The 14892-nt window shown below is 42.2% G+C and overlaps 1 protein-coding gene across 4 annotated transcripts in view; it reads left to right on the forward strand.

Moving 5' to 3' along the window:
• The window catches only part of SLC22A15 (solute carrier family 22 member 15), a 78972-nt gene that overhangs the window by 51230 nt on the left and 12850 nt on the right, over nt 1-14892 (forward strand). For all 4 annotated transcript variants that reach the window (XR_009244902.1, XR_009244903.1, XM_058660102.1 and 1 more), the window contains 4 exons: nt 995-1124; nt 2624-2839; nt 6663-6803; nt 8829-8914. Coding sequence is in view for 2 of the 4 variants with exons in the window: in XM_058660102.1 (XP_058516085.1) it covers nt 995-1124; nt 2624-2839; nt 6663-6803; nt 8829-8914 (573 nt within the window). In the remaining 2 variants the exon portion in view is untranslated. The remainder of the gene's footprint in view (nt 1-994; nt 1125-2623; nt 2840-6662; nt 6804-8828; nt 8915-14892) is intronic.

Consider the following 14892-nt stretch of genomic DNA (forward strand, 5'->3'; position numbering starts at 1 on the left):
GATTATTATAGGTGAAATTTTGTAACAAAGTTCTGTTGCTCTGGCAAACCCACAGAAATTGCTTCTGCTTGGAAGGGAAAGAGAGGAATGGTTTCCTCCAGTCAGCCAGACCTCCACGCAAGTCCTCTGTCATGTACACTAGTCTGTCCTTAGCTTCACTTCACTACTGATTGAATTCCCCACTTCAGTACCTGGTAGAGAATAAAACCTGCTTCACTGGACAGTGCGTTGATGCGAAAGACCATGGTGTTCAATAAGTAGTGCCTATTTCTGCAGTAGTGATGATAGCAGTTGAATAAAATGTCAGCAATACAGAACTTATAAGAATATCAGGTACATTACTGGGTTTAAATTTCCATCTCACTGTTTCTTCAAAATGTACAGGATTCTTTAGAATCTTGTGATTGATAGTTTTCTATCTGTAATGTTAACTGAAATCCATGCTTTCTGAAGCCTGTGTTCTGCTTGGGAGAGACAAGAAACAAAGAGATATAAAATGCCATGTATCTGATGATGGCAAGTTAAATGATGGTGGATGACAAGGAGAACGGGGGAATGTGTTGTGATTTAAGATAAGCAGTTCAAGGTTAGCCTCTGTGATAGAAATTAAGTTGCAGTGTTACAGTAGCTTCCTGTCCTATGAACTGTGCCACCCATATGGCTAAAATATTTTCAAGTCTCGATCAGTTCAGGCAGATGTTAATACAGCATTTAATACAGAAAGCATTTGGGCAAACCATAAAGTTATTTTATACACCTGTGCTTTCTATTTGGCATCTGTTCTTCCTCCGTTTCCACTAATGTTCTGTCCTCTTTTTGGTTTAATCGTTGGATGGTCAACATTTATGCAGATTTTGCCCCTCAGCTCTGCCTGTTGTGCTTGCCAGGATGTGACTGGCATATCACATGGAAGGCCGTGATTGTGATGGGGGGTGGTTAGAATGGTGCCATGAATGGCTCTTCTCCAGTGACGGTTGTCTTTTCCCCAAATTAGGATCGATTGGTGGCCTGTTCTTCGCAGTTGGCATCGCTCAGTACGCCCTGTTAGGGTACTTCATCCGCTCCTGGAGGACCCTGGCCATTCTGGTTAACCTGCAGGGAACAGTGGTCTTTCTCTTATCTTTGTAAGTAGTTTTTCCTCTCAGAGTTTTAATAAGCAAAAGAAATGTGTTATGTGAATGCTGGCCATTCCTTCTCAGAAGCTTGCCTCTGCAGCTTTGGTGGAGAACTAAATTGTGCAGGTGTTCCCACTCTTAGCCCCTGAAAAGAACGATGCTTAATTAATTCAAGTACAAGTTCTCCTTGTTTAACGTGATCTTTGCATAGACAGCAATTTCACATCCTCTTGTTGGCACAGGAAACAAATTTCTTTTATAACTTAATATCTCACAGTTAAAAATCTTCAAGCTAGAATTAAAAAATAGTTACTGTTGTTGGAAAGACAAATAATTTATGAAGAGATAATTTATGGACAGAAATTTATGGAGAGAAAGAGAGACAGAAAGATCTTTCATCCCCTGGTTCACTCCCCAAATGGCCACAATGGCTGAAACTGAGCTAAACCGGAGCCAGGAGCTTCTTCTGGGTCTCCCATGTGGGTTCAGGGTCCCAAGGCTTGGAGACATCCTCTACTGATTTCCCAGGCCACAAGCAGGAAGCTGGATAGGAAGGGGATTATCTGGAACATGAACCAGTGCCCATATAGGATACTAGCACTTGCAAATAAGGATTTAACCATTGAGCCTGGCCCAGGGATCTTTAAAATTTATAAACAAATTTATTTGAGAGACTAGCAGATGGAAATCTTCCTTCCACTGGTTTACTCCCCAAATATCTGTAACAACCAGGGCTGCACCACACAGAGGCCAGGAACCTGACTCTGAATCCAGGACCCCTGTGTGTGTGGCAGGGACAAGTGTGCTTGAACCTGCTGCCCTCGGGGTGTGGATTAACAGGGAGCTGGATTTGGAAACAGAGCCAAGGATCAAACTAAGATACTCTGAAATGGGGTATGTGTGTCTTAACTAGAATCCCTAAGGTCCACCCATTTTTATTTTTACATTGAATCTCAGAATAATCCTTATCTCCTAAATAGCGTATCTCTATGTTGTAATCACTTTTGAAACATTTAGTTCATTGAGTTGAGATAATAAAGATTTCTGCATTCAAGTAAGTCTTTTTAGGAACTTAGAAACTCTTAAGTCTGTACTATATTATTTTAACAACCACTGGAGTAGGATTTTGAGTCATATCTCTGACCCATGCTTTACGAAGACTTTGTATTATTTAGTACTGTCAACTTAGCTTCCCATTGCTATATTAAAATGTGCTTGTAAGAACAAATGCATGCTGATTACTTTGCTACTGCTGTTTTGAAAGCATGATTCTGCTTTCCATTGATAAACTGCCATTTAACATTGATACACTGTTGGAAGAGGCTTCCCCTCCTCTCCCACCTCTCCTCTTCCCTATCTCTTATTCCCTCCCTGGCTGTCACCCACATATTGCATTGGGAAAGTCAATGTAAACACAACACAAAATCTTGTAGTGGTGAAATGACTCGTGTCTTTGTTATATATGTGTGCCCATATGAATATACAGCCTTTAATGACGTCTCTTGCAGATTCATTCCTGAATCACCTCGTTGGTTATACTCCCAGGGTCGACTGAGTGAGGCTGAAGAGGCATTGTACCTCATCGCCAGGAGGAACCGCAAGCTCAAGTGTACGTTCTCACTGACATACCCAGCCAACAGGAGCTATAGGGAGACTGGGAGCTTCCTGGATCTGTTCCGCTACCGCATCCTCTTGGGACACACACTCATCCTGATGTTCATCTGGTAATTATCCCTCAGGGATGTTGCATTCGTCCTCAGCTCAAGTTGCTATAGTTCTTGGATGGTCTATTCCTTCTTCATGGTTGCAGAAAACGATAGCTTTGGGTGCATGTAAGGTTGTTTCCCAGAAACAAGGCCCCCATCCTTTAGCACCTGGTGATGTACCCACCTCGGCTTTCACAGCACCGCCTGTGACATGTAGGAAATGGTGATGCCTTTTGGGTAGGTTTGCTGAGCCTTTGTCAGTAGACATCAGAAACATAGCTTCTGTCTGCCTGCTCTCTCCCAAAAGGAAAGGAAGCCAGTTAGCATCTAGAGACAGATTTCCAGAAAGGACCTAAAAATTTCTGCTTTTGCTTTGGCAGTTCTGTCGTCCATTCCTGGTGTGGTGCTCTGGGCTGTGTCCTGTGGTACTTCACTGACCAGCTCACACAGGTGGACTCAGGCCTCCCTGGAGTTTGAGGATGTGTACCAGATCACTTAGATCACTTGTGCAAGTTGACCAGTAACAAATTGTCATTCTCAGAACCTGATTTTTGCTTGTTTAGGGTTTCCTTCTTGGTTCTCAAAATTCTGTCAGTGTGAATGGCAGTTTCATTCAGTGGTTCAAGATGAGTCTACTTAAAGGATGAAGTTGTAGAAAAGGGAAAAATGGATGGTTCATACAATCTGTGAATTACACATAATATTTTTTCAAATATAATTTTATTGGTGTAATTAACATGATGTCAGATTGTTTTCTTTGTCTTTTTCCAGAAAAAAATGTAGGATTTGTTTAGCTTTTTTTCTTTAAATCAATTCTGTGTATATTTGAGGTTTGATATAGGATTGTATGAAATACTTAAAAATATTTACTGAACCTAGATTAACATGTCTGTTGCCACAGTTAAATTTTGTGTATGACAGCAATAGAATTTTACCACCTGAATTAGTCTTACATACATAATACAGCTTTCTTTTTTCATTCTTCACTGTTGGGCCATCTCCTGCTTTCAGCAGGCACAGTGGCAGGGAGCTGGATTGGAAGGGGAACAGCTGGGACTTGAGCTAATAGTTCACCATGGGATGCCAGCATTGCAGGCCCTTGGCTTAACCTTATGTGTTTTATCCATTGTTCTAAGATGCTGTCAGCATTGCTGAGTGTGGTGCTAGCAGGATCATCATACCTCCTGACCTAATGATTGTACTGTGCTTCACAGGTACCTGCCATAAAGGTTGTATGGCACCTTAAATTTTTCAAGTGTAGAAAAAATGTGATTTTATTTGAAAATGATTTTGTATATAAAGCTTAAGAAAACAGGGCTTTCATAACAAGAAACTGCAAAGAAATTTTTTTCATAATTTTTCTACTCAAGTCCCAAATGCCACTTGTGTGATCAGGGGCCATGTCCCACCAACTGCTCTTTCTCCCTTGCAGGACAGGGCTGGGAATATCACAGATGCATAACACGCCAACTAACGAATACGCTTGAGTCTGGAGATGAAGAGGACCCCTGTAGCCAGCAACAGCCTAGGAACTGCTGATTTGAGTCCTCCCTATTTAAAAGCAAATACAAAATAAATCCAGATACAATGTCTCAGTGAGACTATATTGGCGTATCACACTAGGCAGACACTGTGCCTTGAGGAAGCTCCTGCTTGTGGGAAATTATATACTATCTTTATTTTTTAATTTTTTCTTTTTTTCCTGGTATATTAAACTCTGGGTTCTGGCCTTTGGCAGAAGAAGAAAAAATTACACTTGGGGGCCTGAGAGACTCCTGTTTTACCATGTTTCTTACGCAAACAAAGCAGGTCTGGTGCATGACTTTTTCCCCTGGGCTCAGAGTGCTAACATCTACGCTGATAGGGATGCTGTGGTTCTCCATGTCGCCTTTCCTATGCAGAAGCTGTAAAATCCTGCAATCTGTCCTGTGGGGCTGTTGTGGGAGAGATCCTTAACTGAGGAGTAGACATATACCTCTGTGTTTAACAGCTGCTGCTTTGCTTATTTCCCCAGGAGTATGCTTTCCAAATTCTTCCTTGATGCCCCAATACACTGTGAATTATAGCAGAAGCATTTTAAATTTTGGTTGGGGTGCATAAAGAGGATTGAAATTATTTTCATAACTGTATTTACAGATCCAGGGACCAACTTGGCCAGGAAGGCAAGTTGCCAAGCAGGGCTTAGCCTCAGGGATGATGTGCCCTCTCTGCCTGGTGTTCTGTCACTGCCAGCTGGGACTGAATTCCACCCTTGTCCTGAACTAGCATTGTTTTTCTCTGGCTTGACAGCATTACAAGTTGATTTAAATGGGGGGGGGTGTGTTTTCATGGCTGCAGTTATTCCATTGGAATTGTTTTCAGTGCAGATTGACACACATGGACACAGATAATTTAGAAAATGACATCATGTAGAGGAGGGTATCTATTATAGTTAGAAAAGGTTTTCAAAGTATTTTAGAAATCCACATGAATCTAAATGTGTTTGGACTGTAATTTACATGCCAAGAGCCTGGGGGATTAAAGAACATGGGCCCACTCACTGCACCTTGCATCCTAACATAGAATAGCATGGTAGCCTGGCTGCAGTACTGTCCATGCTAGTTAGCATATGGACAGCATTTCCATCACGATAAGAAGTACCAGAAAGCAGTTGCTCTTTCTGGCTTATTTACTGCAGAGGGGTGAAATACTCACCGGAGCAGCTCTAAGAGTTCCCCTTCCCTCCTGTCCAGCCTTCTCTCCTTGAGTTGCCTTGGCCCATTCCTAGTAGCTTGGACAACTTTGGCAGAAGTTGACATAAAGCTTTCTCTTTCCTGTTTGATCATCATAACTGCTGCTCGTTGGGCTATTTCTAAGGCAAACTAAAGGGAGGCAGTGAGAGCCTCCCTTTAATGGTTCAGTGGTCAAACTGATCAATATAACCTATAACCAATGTAACCAGGTCCAGGTGTTTTGTTGCTGGCAAAGGAATTTGTGATTTGTGTTTGTGTCCCAGAAAAGCCCAGCTGCAGAGTTTTTGTTTGTTTGTTTTGCTTGTCCTGTTCTGTTTTGTTTTCTTGGAATGCTACAATTTGCTCAGCATGGAAGTTCCTAGTGGCCCCTTCACTGTCGTTAGAAAGCCCTGATTGGGAACTCCTGGTTGGCTCTTTGATTGGCAGAGCTCTTAGGTTCTTTGCTTATGGGCTGCAGGCAATAGGCTGAATGCCCAACCCAGTGCCTGCCCTCCATGAATGTTCGTTTCAGGAACAGGGTGAATAAGTAAAATAACACTTTTCCAGGGGACTTTCCCAAGTTAATCTTCGTGGAAGATCCTGCCTCTGCTGTGCCCTGTGTCTTTTCTTCCTTATTCTGGGTGTGTGTCGCATGTATACCTGCCGTGAGTGAGGTTAACACTTAGGTTTGGAAGTGACTGGCCTATGGGTGACCCTCTGAAGATCAGCTGCTGTTCTCAATGCCATCCTCTGCTGGCTTTTTCTGTGGGAGTTATTTTGTAGAATCGTCTCGATAATATCACAACTGCTTTAGGCAAGTGTTATGTATATGTTGCATGAAGCAAAGTGAGATTAGGGTCACTGTCCTATATTAAATGCAACAGTGCTTGAGAAAGCTGAAAGAGTATCTTTACTGCTGCCAAGGCAGAGCATCATTTCCTTTATATAACATGTAAGCAGAAGTCATTTCCAAGTCCCCCTCATTACTTTTGTTTCTTCTTAATATAGAAATCCAGGTTAAGACTGAAGGATTAGTAGGAGAGTCAGTTATTTAGAGCAGATTACATTGTACTGTACATTGAGTCTCCTCTGACAAATCCTCATGTGCTTTTTCTGGTCTCCAATTTCAGGTTTGTGTGCAGCTTGGTGTACTATGGCCTAACACTGAGTGCAGGTGATCTCGGTGGAAGTATTTATGCCAACCTGGCCCTGTCTGGCCTCATAGAGATCCCATCTTACCCTCTTTGCATCTACCTGATTAACCGAAAGTGGTGGGTATAGGTGAATGTGAAGCATATCGTGGAGTGTGCCTGTATGCTCTCTGTGGAGTGTGTCGTGCGTGTAATATGCATAAGCATCTAAATAGTACTGTTGGGTATAGAGTTTAGTGCAGTGTCTCTTGCATTTGGTATGTGTGAGTTTTTATATAGGTTTCACTCCAGCGTTGAATGGCTTCATCATGTGAGGGTTACTGAGTGGTCTGTGTCTAATTTGTTTGTCCCAAGAGGTAGAGTTATAAGCTCTGTAAACTCCGTGAACGGTTTTTAGCAGTTCTCACTGGAAGGCAAAGAGCGGAGGGCATTAGGCTCTCTTTCTCTGCTAAGTCCTCTTTAATTTGTGGAGGGAAGGAGTGTATCCTGTTTTTGCTGTTCAGTGTCTATGGGCACAATTTCAAAACACATTTTACAAGTTATGGAGCCTGCTTTTCTTAAATTGTTTTTAGATCACTTAGTAAAGATCCAGTCGTGTGTAGACTGCTGTTCCTCATTCTCCCCTACCAGGCTTCCTTTAGTGTCATGCTCAGTGCTGACGTCATGCGTTTAGCTTAGAGCATTTGAAGGGCAGGTGTGAGCTCTGGTAAATGGAGGGATTATCAGCCAGGAAATCTTCCCATTGCCTCTGCTGACTCCTCTCGGTGGCTTCTGTCTGCTCTCATCATCCTGAGAGCTAGGTCACTCATCGTATTTGGAATTCTCCCCAGCTCCCTCACTTGTGCCTGACTCCCCCATTTTGTGTTGTTGTGGCTTCATGGGGACACCTCTGACAGCCTGACCATGGTGACATCCTGTGCCTCTTGACATCCCTCCTGCCTGCCTGGCATGGGAGCTGTTTCTTGAAAGGTGTTTGAACATAGTGACTGGAGAGAGGTTTAAGTCTTGTCCCATCTCCCACCAACTGACACTATCTTTGGGACAGACATACCTGAATCCAGATCCCATCTTAGCCACATGTTAATTTTATGATGTTGGCAGACTCCCTCTCTAAGCCACCATTCATACTCATCCTCAAACCAGGGCTTATAAAATTCCCCTGGGAAAAAAATTGTGATCCAAGTGACAATTCTGGAGCTTCTAGCCAAGCACCTTGTGTGCTACAAACCTCTAAAAAGAGAGGTTTATTTAAAGCTGATTTCTTTCAAGTCGAGAGAGCTCTTACTTAAAAATTTCATTTAAGCTGTGCTGTATGTACATTTCACTTAATTCTAATTGACAAGAAGTTTCTTCTTTTTCTGTTTTTAAAAGAGAGACTTTTAAAATAGTGTTTCAAACTCTTAACTACTTAAGATTCAGGTAACCAAAGAATGAAATGAGCTAGAAGTTGAAGAATGTAACAGTACATACTCATTACACAGGCTTATTATTTCTTTTGGTTTTTTTAAGATTTATTTATTTTTATTACAAAGTCAGATATACAGAGAGGAGGACAGATAAAGAGGAAGATCTTCCGTCCGATGATTCACTCCCCTAGTGAGCCGCAACGGCTGGTGCCGAGCCGATCCGAAGCTGGGAACCAGGAACCTCTTCGGGGTCTCCCACGCGGGTGCAGGGTCCCAAGGGTTTGGGCCGTCCTCGACTGCTTTCCCAGGCCACAAGCAGGGAGCTGGATGGGAAGTGGAGCTGCCGGGATTAGAACCGGCGCCCATATGGGATCCTGGTGCGTTCAAGGACTTTAGCTGCTAGGCCACCGCGCCGGGCCCAGGCTTATTATTTCAATGAGATAAAATAATACACCAGCAGCATTTAAAACAGTGCCAGGAACATAGCAAACATTCATGGAAATAGAATCGTTCTCCCTTCTCTTCTGTCCACATCACTTAATCCTGCCATCCAGCCAAGTTTCCCATTGTTTGGTGATACTCTCACCAGACTGCTGATCCAACACATTTGCTATCCACTCGTTAAGGAAAGATCAATGCTTTTAGTGAAACAGACAATGTTTAAATACGAAGATTGGGAATGGGTTATGGATTTATAAGATTCTTAAGAGACATGGGGCATTTTATTATTATTTTTCAGGTTTGGTCGGAAGCGGACATTAGCAGCATTTCTGTGCCTAGGAGGATTGGCTTGTCTTATTGTAATGTTTCTTCCAGAAAAAAAAGGTATGCCCTTCAAATTTCTACTAGGATTTTGAACGGCACTTTTATTACAATGAAGCTCAGTATAGTGGAGAGATTACCATATGCCATGCTTCATTTCTGTGATTGCATATTATTTAGCAATTGTATGGGCTATAATGGGCCAGATTCTTTCCATTGCCTGAACTATTCTCTGGGTGAATAATGTGCTTTGAGGTGCACTATTAATTCTTTCAGGCTATTAAGCTACCATCTGGGGTGGCTGGGATGCAGGACTGGTGATGTTAGAATTGTTTATTTGATAATGAGGAAGACCTGTTGGTTCTGTGCAGAGAGAAACTCCATCCAAGGCTGTAAATTGCACTCCTCATCCTGGCCAATTGGAACATTGGAAATCAGAGCCACTGGTTCTCAAAGGTGGCCTGGCACCACTCAGTGTCTCCATCAGCACTCTTCTCAAGGCACCACCCCCCTCACCACAAGAAAAAAATAGCAACTAAGTGTGATATTCTCTGTTTCTTACAGAAAATGTAAATGAAACATCCTTAGACATCTTTGATATTTTTCTGTAAGGGCATTTCAGAAAGTTTGTGGAAAATGGAATTTAAACGTAAGTTTATTTCAGTGTAAAAAGTTTTTGGAAAATTGTGCATTTTTTATAATATATTTTTATATGCATAAATTTCCATGTTTTTTCTCACTAAAATAATGTTGTAATTCCCACTTTTCCAGAAGCTTTAAGAAGTACACTTACTCACCTACACTAAAATTGGACTTAGTCATGGGTGTCCCCAGGCAGCAAACATATCTTAAAATACCCCAGAGCAGGCTGCCGGGCAGCCAGCAGGCAAAGCCTGGCACCACATGGTGCACTGGCTGCCCTGGGTGAGACCGAGGACTCGTTCACTGCCTTGCGGCAGTGTCTTTGGCGTGAGCCCCCAACATTGGGTCCGACCCGGCAGGGGCACCCCCCACAGCCGTCACACTGTGAGGAGCGGCACTTGCCCCCAAACCCAAGGCCCGAATCCCTGAGCAAAACTGGCAGCAATTCATAACTGGAGAACTATTAAAACCACTTGAGCAAATATCTCAGAGCATGCCCCACATCCGGGACTTGGGGTGGGCACGAAACCAGGTGGGGCTTCTCCCTCAATATCCCCCTTTACCTCAGATACATGATGGAAACAATATAGACATAATAGTATTACCCACTTCTCTATACCCCCTGAACCTTTTTTTTTAAAACCACAATTAACTATGTAAAGATTGTCAACAACAATACAATAAAATAAAATAAAAAAAGATGTAAAAAAAAAAAAAAGAAGTACACTTAGATATTTGTAGCATTCCTGTGTAAACACAGCTTCCAAAAGGGTCCTTTTGGCAGCTTCATCTAGCCTGGTTACTGTCCCTATATAGAAATGTAGATGCTGCTAGCTTTCAAACTGCGTTCTGCAATAGTACAGCCAAAGTATGCCAGCTGTTGCATTAGGAACTGTAGCTTTGGTGATGATTTTTCCTTTTGAGGGCATTTGGGTGTTAAGACTCTACAATGGATCTTGCTGTACAGGTGGGACTCCTCGTGAGCTGATTCAACATCAAGTTAGGGTGACTGCTGAAGATGCATGCAGAATTCCGTTCCCATCAGAGAATGTTTTTAATGATTCTTTGGTAAATTGCTTCTCCTTGAGGCTTGGTTTGTGCTGGTATCCCCTTGGAGATTCCAAGGCTACATGTTTTCCTTGTTTGTATGCCCCCAGGACACCTGCTCAGCTGTTAGATGCTGCCTGCCTGCCGTTTGTGTTTTGAGTCCAGAGTACACATTGCTCACTAGCTAACGAGCGTACCCAGTATGTAGAACAGCCTAAAGTGATTTTCATGGAAACTAGGGAATTCAGCTTGCCCGTTTCTTACTCTACATGTATATTGGTGCCTCTGCTAGTGTCGGAGACAGGAGAAATTCCTCAGTTTTTGCACAGCCAGGGGCCTGCAGAGCAGGGATACAGTTGTGTGTCTTGGGCAAGAGGATGGGAAGCGATTAGGCTTTACATTCAGCCCAGATTGTTTTTGCATAGGCACCTGGAGAATTCAGTTTCTCCAGCAGCAATCCAGTGTTCTGTTTGTCACCACAAAAGGAAAAACTTCATTGTTAATTTGCAACACACCTATTACATATCACACTTCCCAAGCCAGGCCAATTAACAGGTCTCCTCCTCTCATTTGTGTGTACGATGTAACCTGTGCTCCAGGACGCTGCACATGGGCCTTTCCTGAAATTATCTCTTATTATAAACAAAACACAAAGCAGTGTGAATGTCTGGTCACCATATTGAGTGGCAAGCCTCTCTCTGCTTGATTCCAGACTTTTGTGTTAAGAGAGCAGCTTGGGTTCTTTGTTGATGATGCCCCCTGGGCGGGCACTGTGTGAAGCAGCAGAGCAGAGCATCCCTCCCACACCACAGACGTGCCGCGGGAATATGATGCCTCTTTTACATGGTGACAAAGTGGGTGTCTAGTCTGTTCCTAAAGATGTCCAGAGAGAAAAGTGCCATGATGTCCCTTCGTAAATGAGTTCTATTTTAATAACCATTACTGTCAGAGTGATCCTCGTGCGCGACAGTTGAGCCCATTTCCCCTCATTTGGATCATTACTGGACATGGAGAACAGATGGCAAATCCCCCACCCCTTTTATCTTTTTGCATAATCCTTTTCATACTTGCAGAGAAGCTTCTAGCCAGTCCTGAGTTTTCTCCTCTTTCAACTAAAAAGTATTTCTCCTTTGTACTTTCTTTAAATTATCTATATTTACTTTCTAAAACATTTTGATGGCTCTACCTTAAATCTCTATTTTCCCCAAGGTCTTGCTCTACTTATTATGACAGTTTTCATGATACATATTAAGAAACAGACATGGCAGGTCAATGATTTCTGTTAATGGCTCCATCAACCTGGACTCTTTTTTTTTTTGTCAGTGTTTTTGCTTTCATTCTCTCCTTTCTGCCAACTCACTTTTTATTTATTTATTCCCCCTCAATTTTTATTTATTTTTATTCTTTTTTTTAATTATTTGAAAGAGAGGCAGAGATCTTCTATCCATTTGTTTATGTCTCATATGCCTGCAAGAGCTGGGGTACAGCCGAGCCGAAGCCAGGAGCCAGGAACTCCATCTGGGTATTTCCACATGAATGGTAGAGACTCAAGTGCCTGAGCCATCATGTGCTGCCTCCTGGTGCATTGGCAGGCAACTGGATTGGAAGTGGAGGTGGGACTTGATCCCAGGCACTGTGAATGATATGGGATATCAGCTCCCTAGCAGCAGCTGTGCTCTCTCCCACTCCCAACTTATTTGAACATCTCTATATTAGACTTTGGTTCTCTGCGTCTGGAGGATTTGTTGTTTCTATGACTATATCCCTAAGAAACATCCAATAATCTGAAAAATAGATTGTTTGGCATTCATCAGCATTCCTAATCCGAAAAATCTGGAATCCAAAATGCTTAAAATCCAAAACCCTTTGAGTACTGACACATATCAAAGATGGAAAATGCCACACCAGCTCTCATGTCTGGTTATAGTAAATATGCAGCTGTCCCAGTGATATTGCATTACAGTGACCCTCACGGAGCCACTGTTCGGACTCGTCATTCACATCCCTCATCAGAGAGCCTGGGTTCAGTTCCTGGCTTTGACTCTGAGTCTAGCTTCCTGCTAATACACACTTCTGGAGCCAATGGTGTTAGCTGAAGTAGGTGGGTCCTTGTCTCATGGGAGACATGGGGGAACTCCTGGCTCCATCTTCGGTCAAGTGCATTCACAACAATTGTGGGTGTTTGGAGACTGAACCAGCAGAAGGTAGCTCTCTGTGTTTTCTTTTTCTTTGTGCTCCTTGAGTAGGTGTAAAGCAATGTAATCATTACCTTTAGGTCATTATTTATAAACTATCTATGACCTGTTTATTTTCTGTTTAGTCTTAAGGCATGTCACCAAGATAGCTCATTATATATAAAATGAACAGAGAAGTATTCCATAGTTTAAAAAGAACTTAGTCTGGTTTAAAGTATCTTGAATAAAAGATGTTTAAACTGTATCAGACAAGTGTCCTAGGTGATAACTTCTTGCACACAGATTGGTCTCCAAATAAATGTTTTCTGGGAATAATGTTAGCAGGTGACCACTATTTTTTTTTCTACAGATCAGTCAGACATTTTACCTAATCTCTGTCCTTGCTTGGAGGATCATAATCTTAACTGCACTGGCCACCATTTACCAAGTGTTGACTGTCTGCTAGGCTCACATGCAGAAAGTATTATGTATCCTCATTTTATAAGGAAACTAAAGATCAGGTTAGCCAAGCAGCTTGTTCAAGGTTACATAGTGAGTAAGTAGCACTTAAGGGATTCAGATTTCAAGTCTTTCTGACTCTGTGATCATGCCTCTTCGAGGGATATTGTTTTCCCTTAGAGTTTTAGAACCAATATATTCATTGCAGATGGTAAAAGTAGTCTTAGCATATTGGCACTGCCTGGTTAGGGTCAGCTCAGTGGGCAGGCCTTGTGGGAGTTGGGTCATGACTTCCAAATGTGGGTTGTTGAATAGCACTGGCCTGATGCTGGCAAGGTTTGTTGCAGTTGTGCTCCTATATAGAAACTGACTACCAGAAAAGTGATGCACATATATAGATGAACAAGTTTCATAGCTCAAGAGACTGTCTTTAGAATCCACTCCAGTGGAACCTTTAGATCTCATTTATTTTCCCAATCTTGGTCTGCTCATTCTTTATTCATTTAATTGCACTAGCATCTGTGATACACAGGTTATATGAATAAATAAGGTCAATCCATGCTCTCAGAGATTGCAATTTATTGAGGAAAATTGGATACTCAAAGACAACAGTAGAAGGCAGACAGTACCTTGTGAGATCTGGCAGTGAAGTGCTGTGTAAACAGAGACCGCCTATCTCCCTGCTTTAAACAACTGTATAAGCAGATAAAATACACAGCCAGGTGGAGGAGTAAGTTCAGGTCTTTTCTGACACAGAAAGGTGATCTTACAGTTAACAATATGATATTGCATAGTTTGAAGTAAACAGAAGGGAGGATTTTGAATTACCTCATCACAAAGAAATGATGAATCATTAATATGATGGATAAACCATCATCCTAAAATGATCCATAAATGATATATAAATTTACCAGAACATCAATGTGTACTTCATGTGCAGTTACTTTCCTTTAAGAAAAAGTTAAATGGCACATTTTTGGCCTATCAATTAAAGATGTCAGTTAAGATGCCTGATCCCACATCATGGTACTGGGTTTTCACTTCAGCCTGCAGTTTCCTACCTCAAGTTGGGTTCTTGTCAAACTCAGATGGGAGACCTGGATTGAGTTCCAAGTTCCCAGCTTCAGCATATGCTAGCACTGGTCATGGCAGGCATTAAATAGGAGTAACCCTCCTTCCCTGTTCCTCTGTTTTTTTCATAAATAAATTACAGTTTTTAAAAAGCATAGAACAGGGCTCTGCGTGGTAGCCTAGTGGCTGAAGTCCTTACATATGCTGGGATCCCATATGAGTGTCAGTTTGTGTCCCGGCTGCTCTGCTTCCCATCCAGCTCCCTGCTTATGGCCTGGGACAGCAGTAGAGCATGGCTCCAAAAGCCTTAGGGCCCTGACCCATGTAGGAGACCTGGAAGATGTTCTTGTCTCCTGGCTTCAGATCAGCTCAGCATCAGCCGTTGTGGCCACTTGGAGAGTAAACCAGCGGATGGAAGATCTTTCTCTCTGTTTCTCCTTCTCCTTTCTAATAAAAATAAGTAAGTCTGCCTTTCCAATAAGTAAGAAAGTCTGCCTTTCCAATAAAAATAAGTAAATCTTTTTTCTGAAAAGACCAATAAAATTAGAAATGCTCTATCCAAGCTAAGGAAAGAAGAGAGAGGGTATAAATTATCAATAGCAGTAATAAAAGAGGAGGTATCATTCTAAAATGCTTATGCATTATTAA

This window comes from Ochotona princeps, chromosome 2, assembly GCF_030435755.1.
Source record: "Ochotona princeps isolate mOchPri1 chromosome 2, mOchPri1.hap1, whole genome shotgun sequence".
In the NCBI taxonomy this organism is placed as follows: domain Eukaryota; kingdom Metazoa; phylum Chordata; class Mammalia; order Lagomorpha; family Ochotonidae; genus Ochotona; species Ochotona princeps.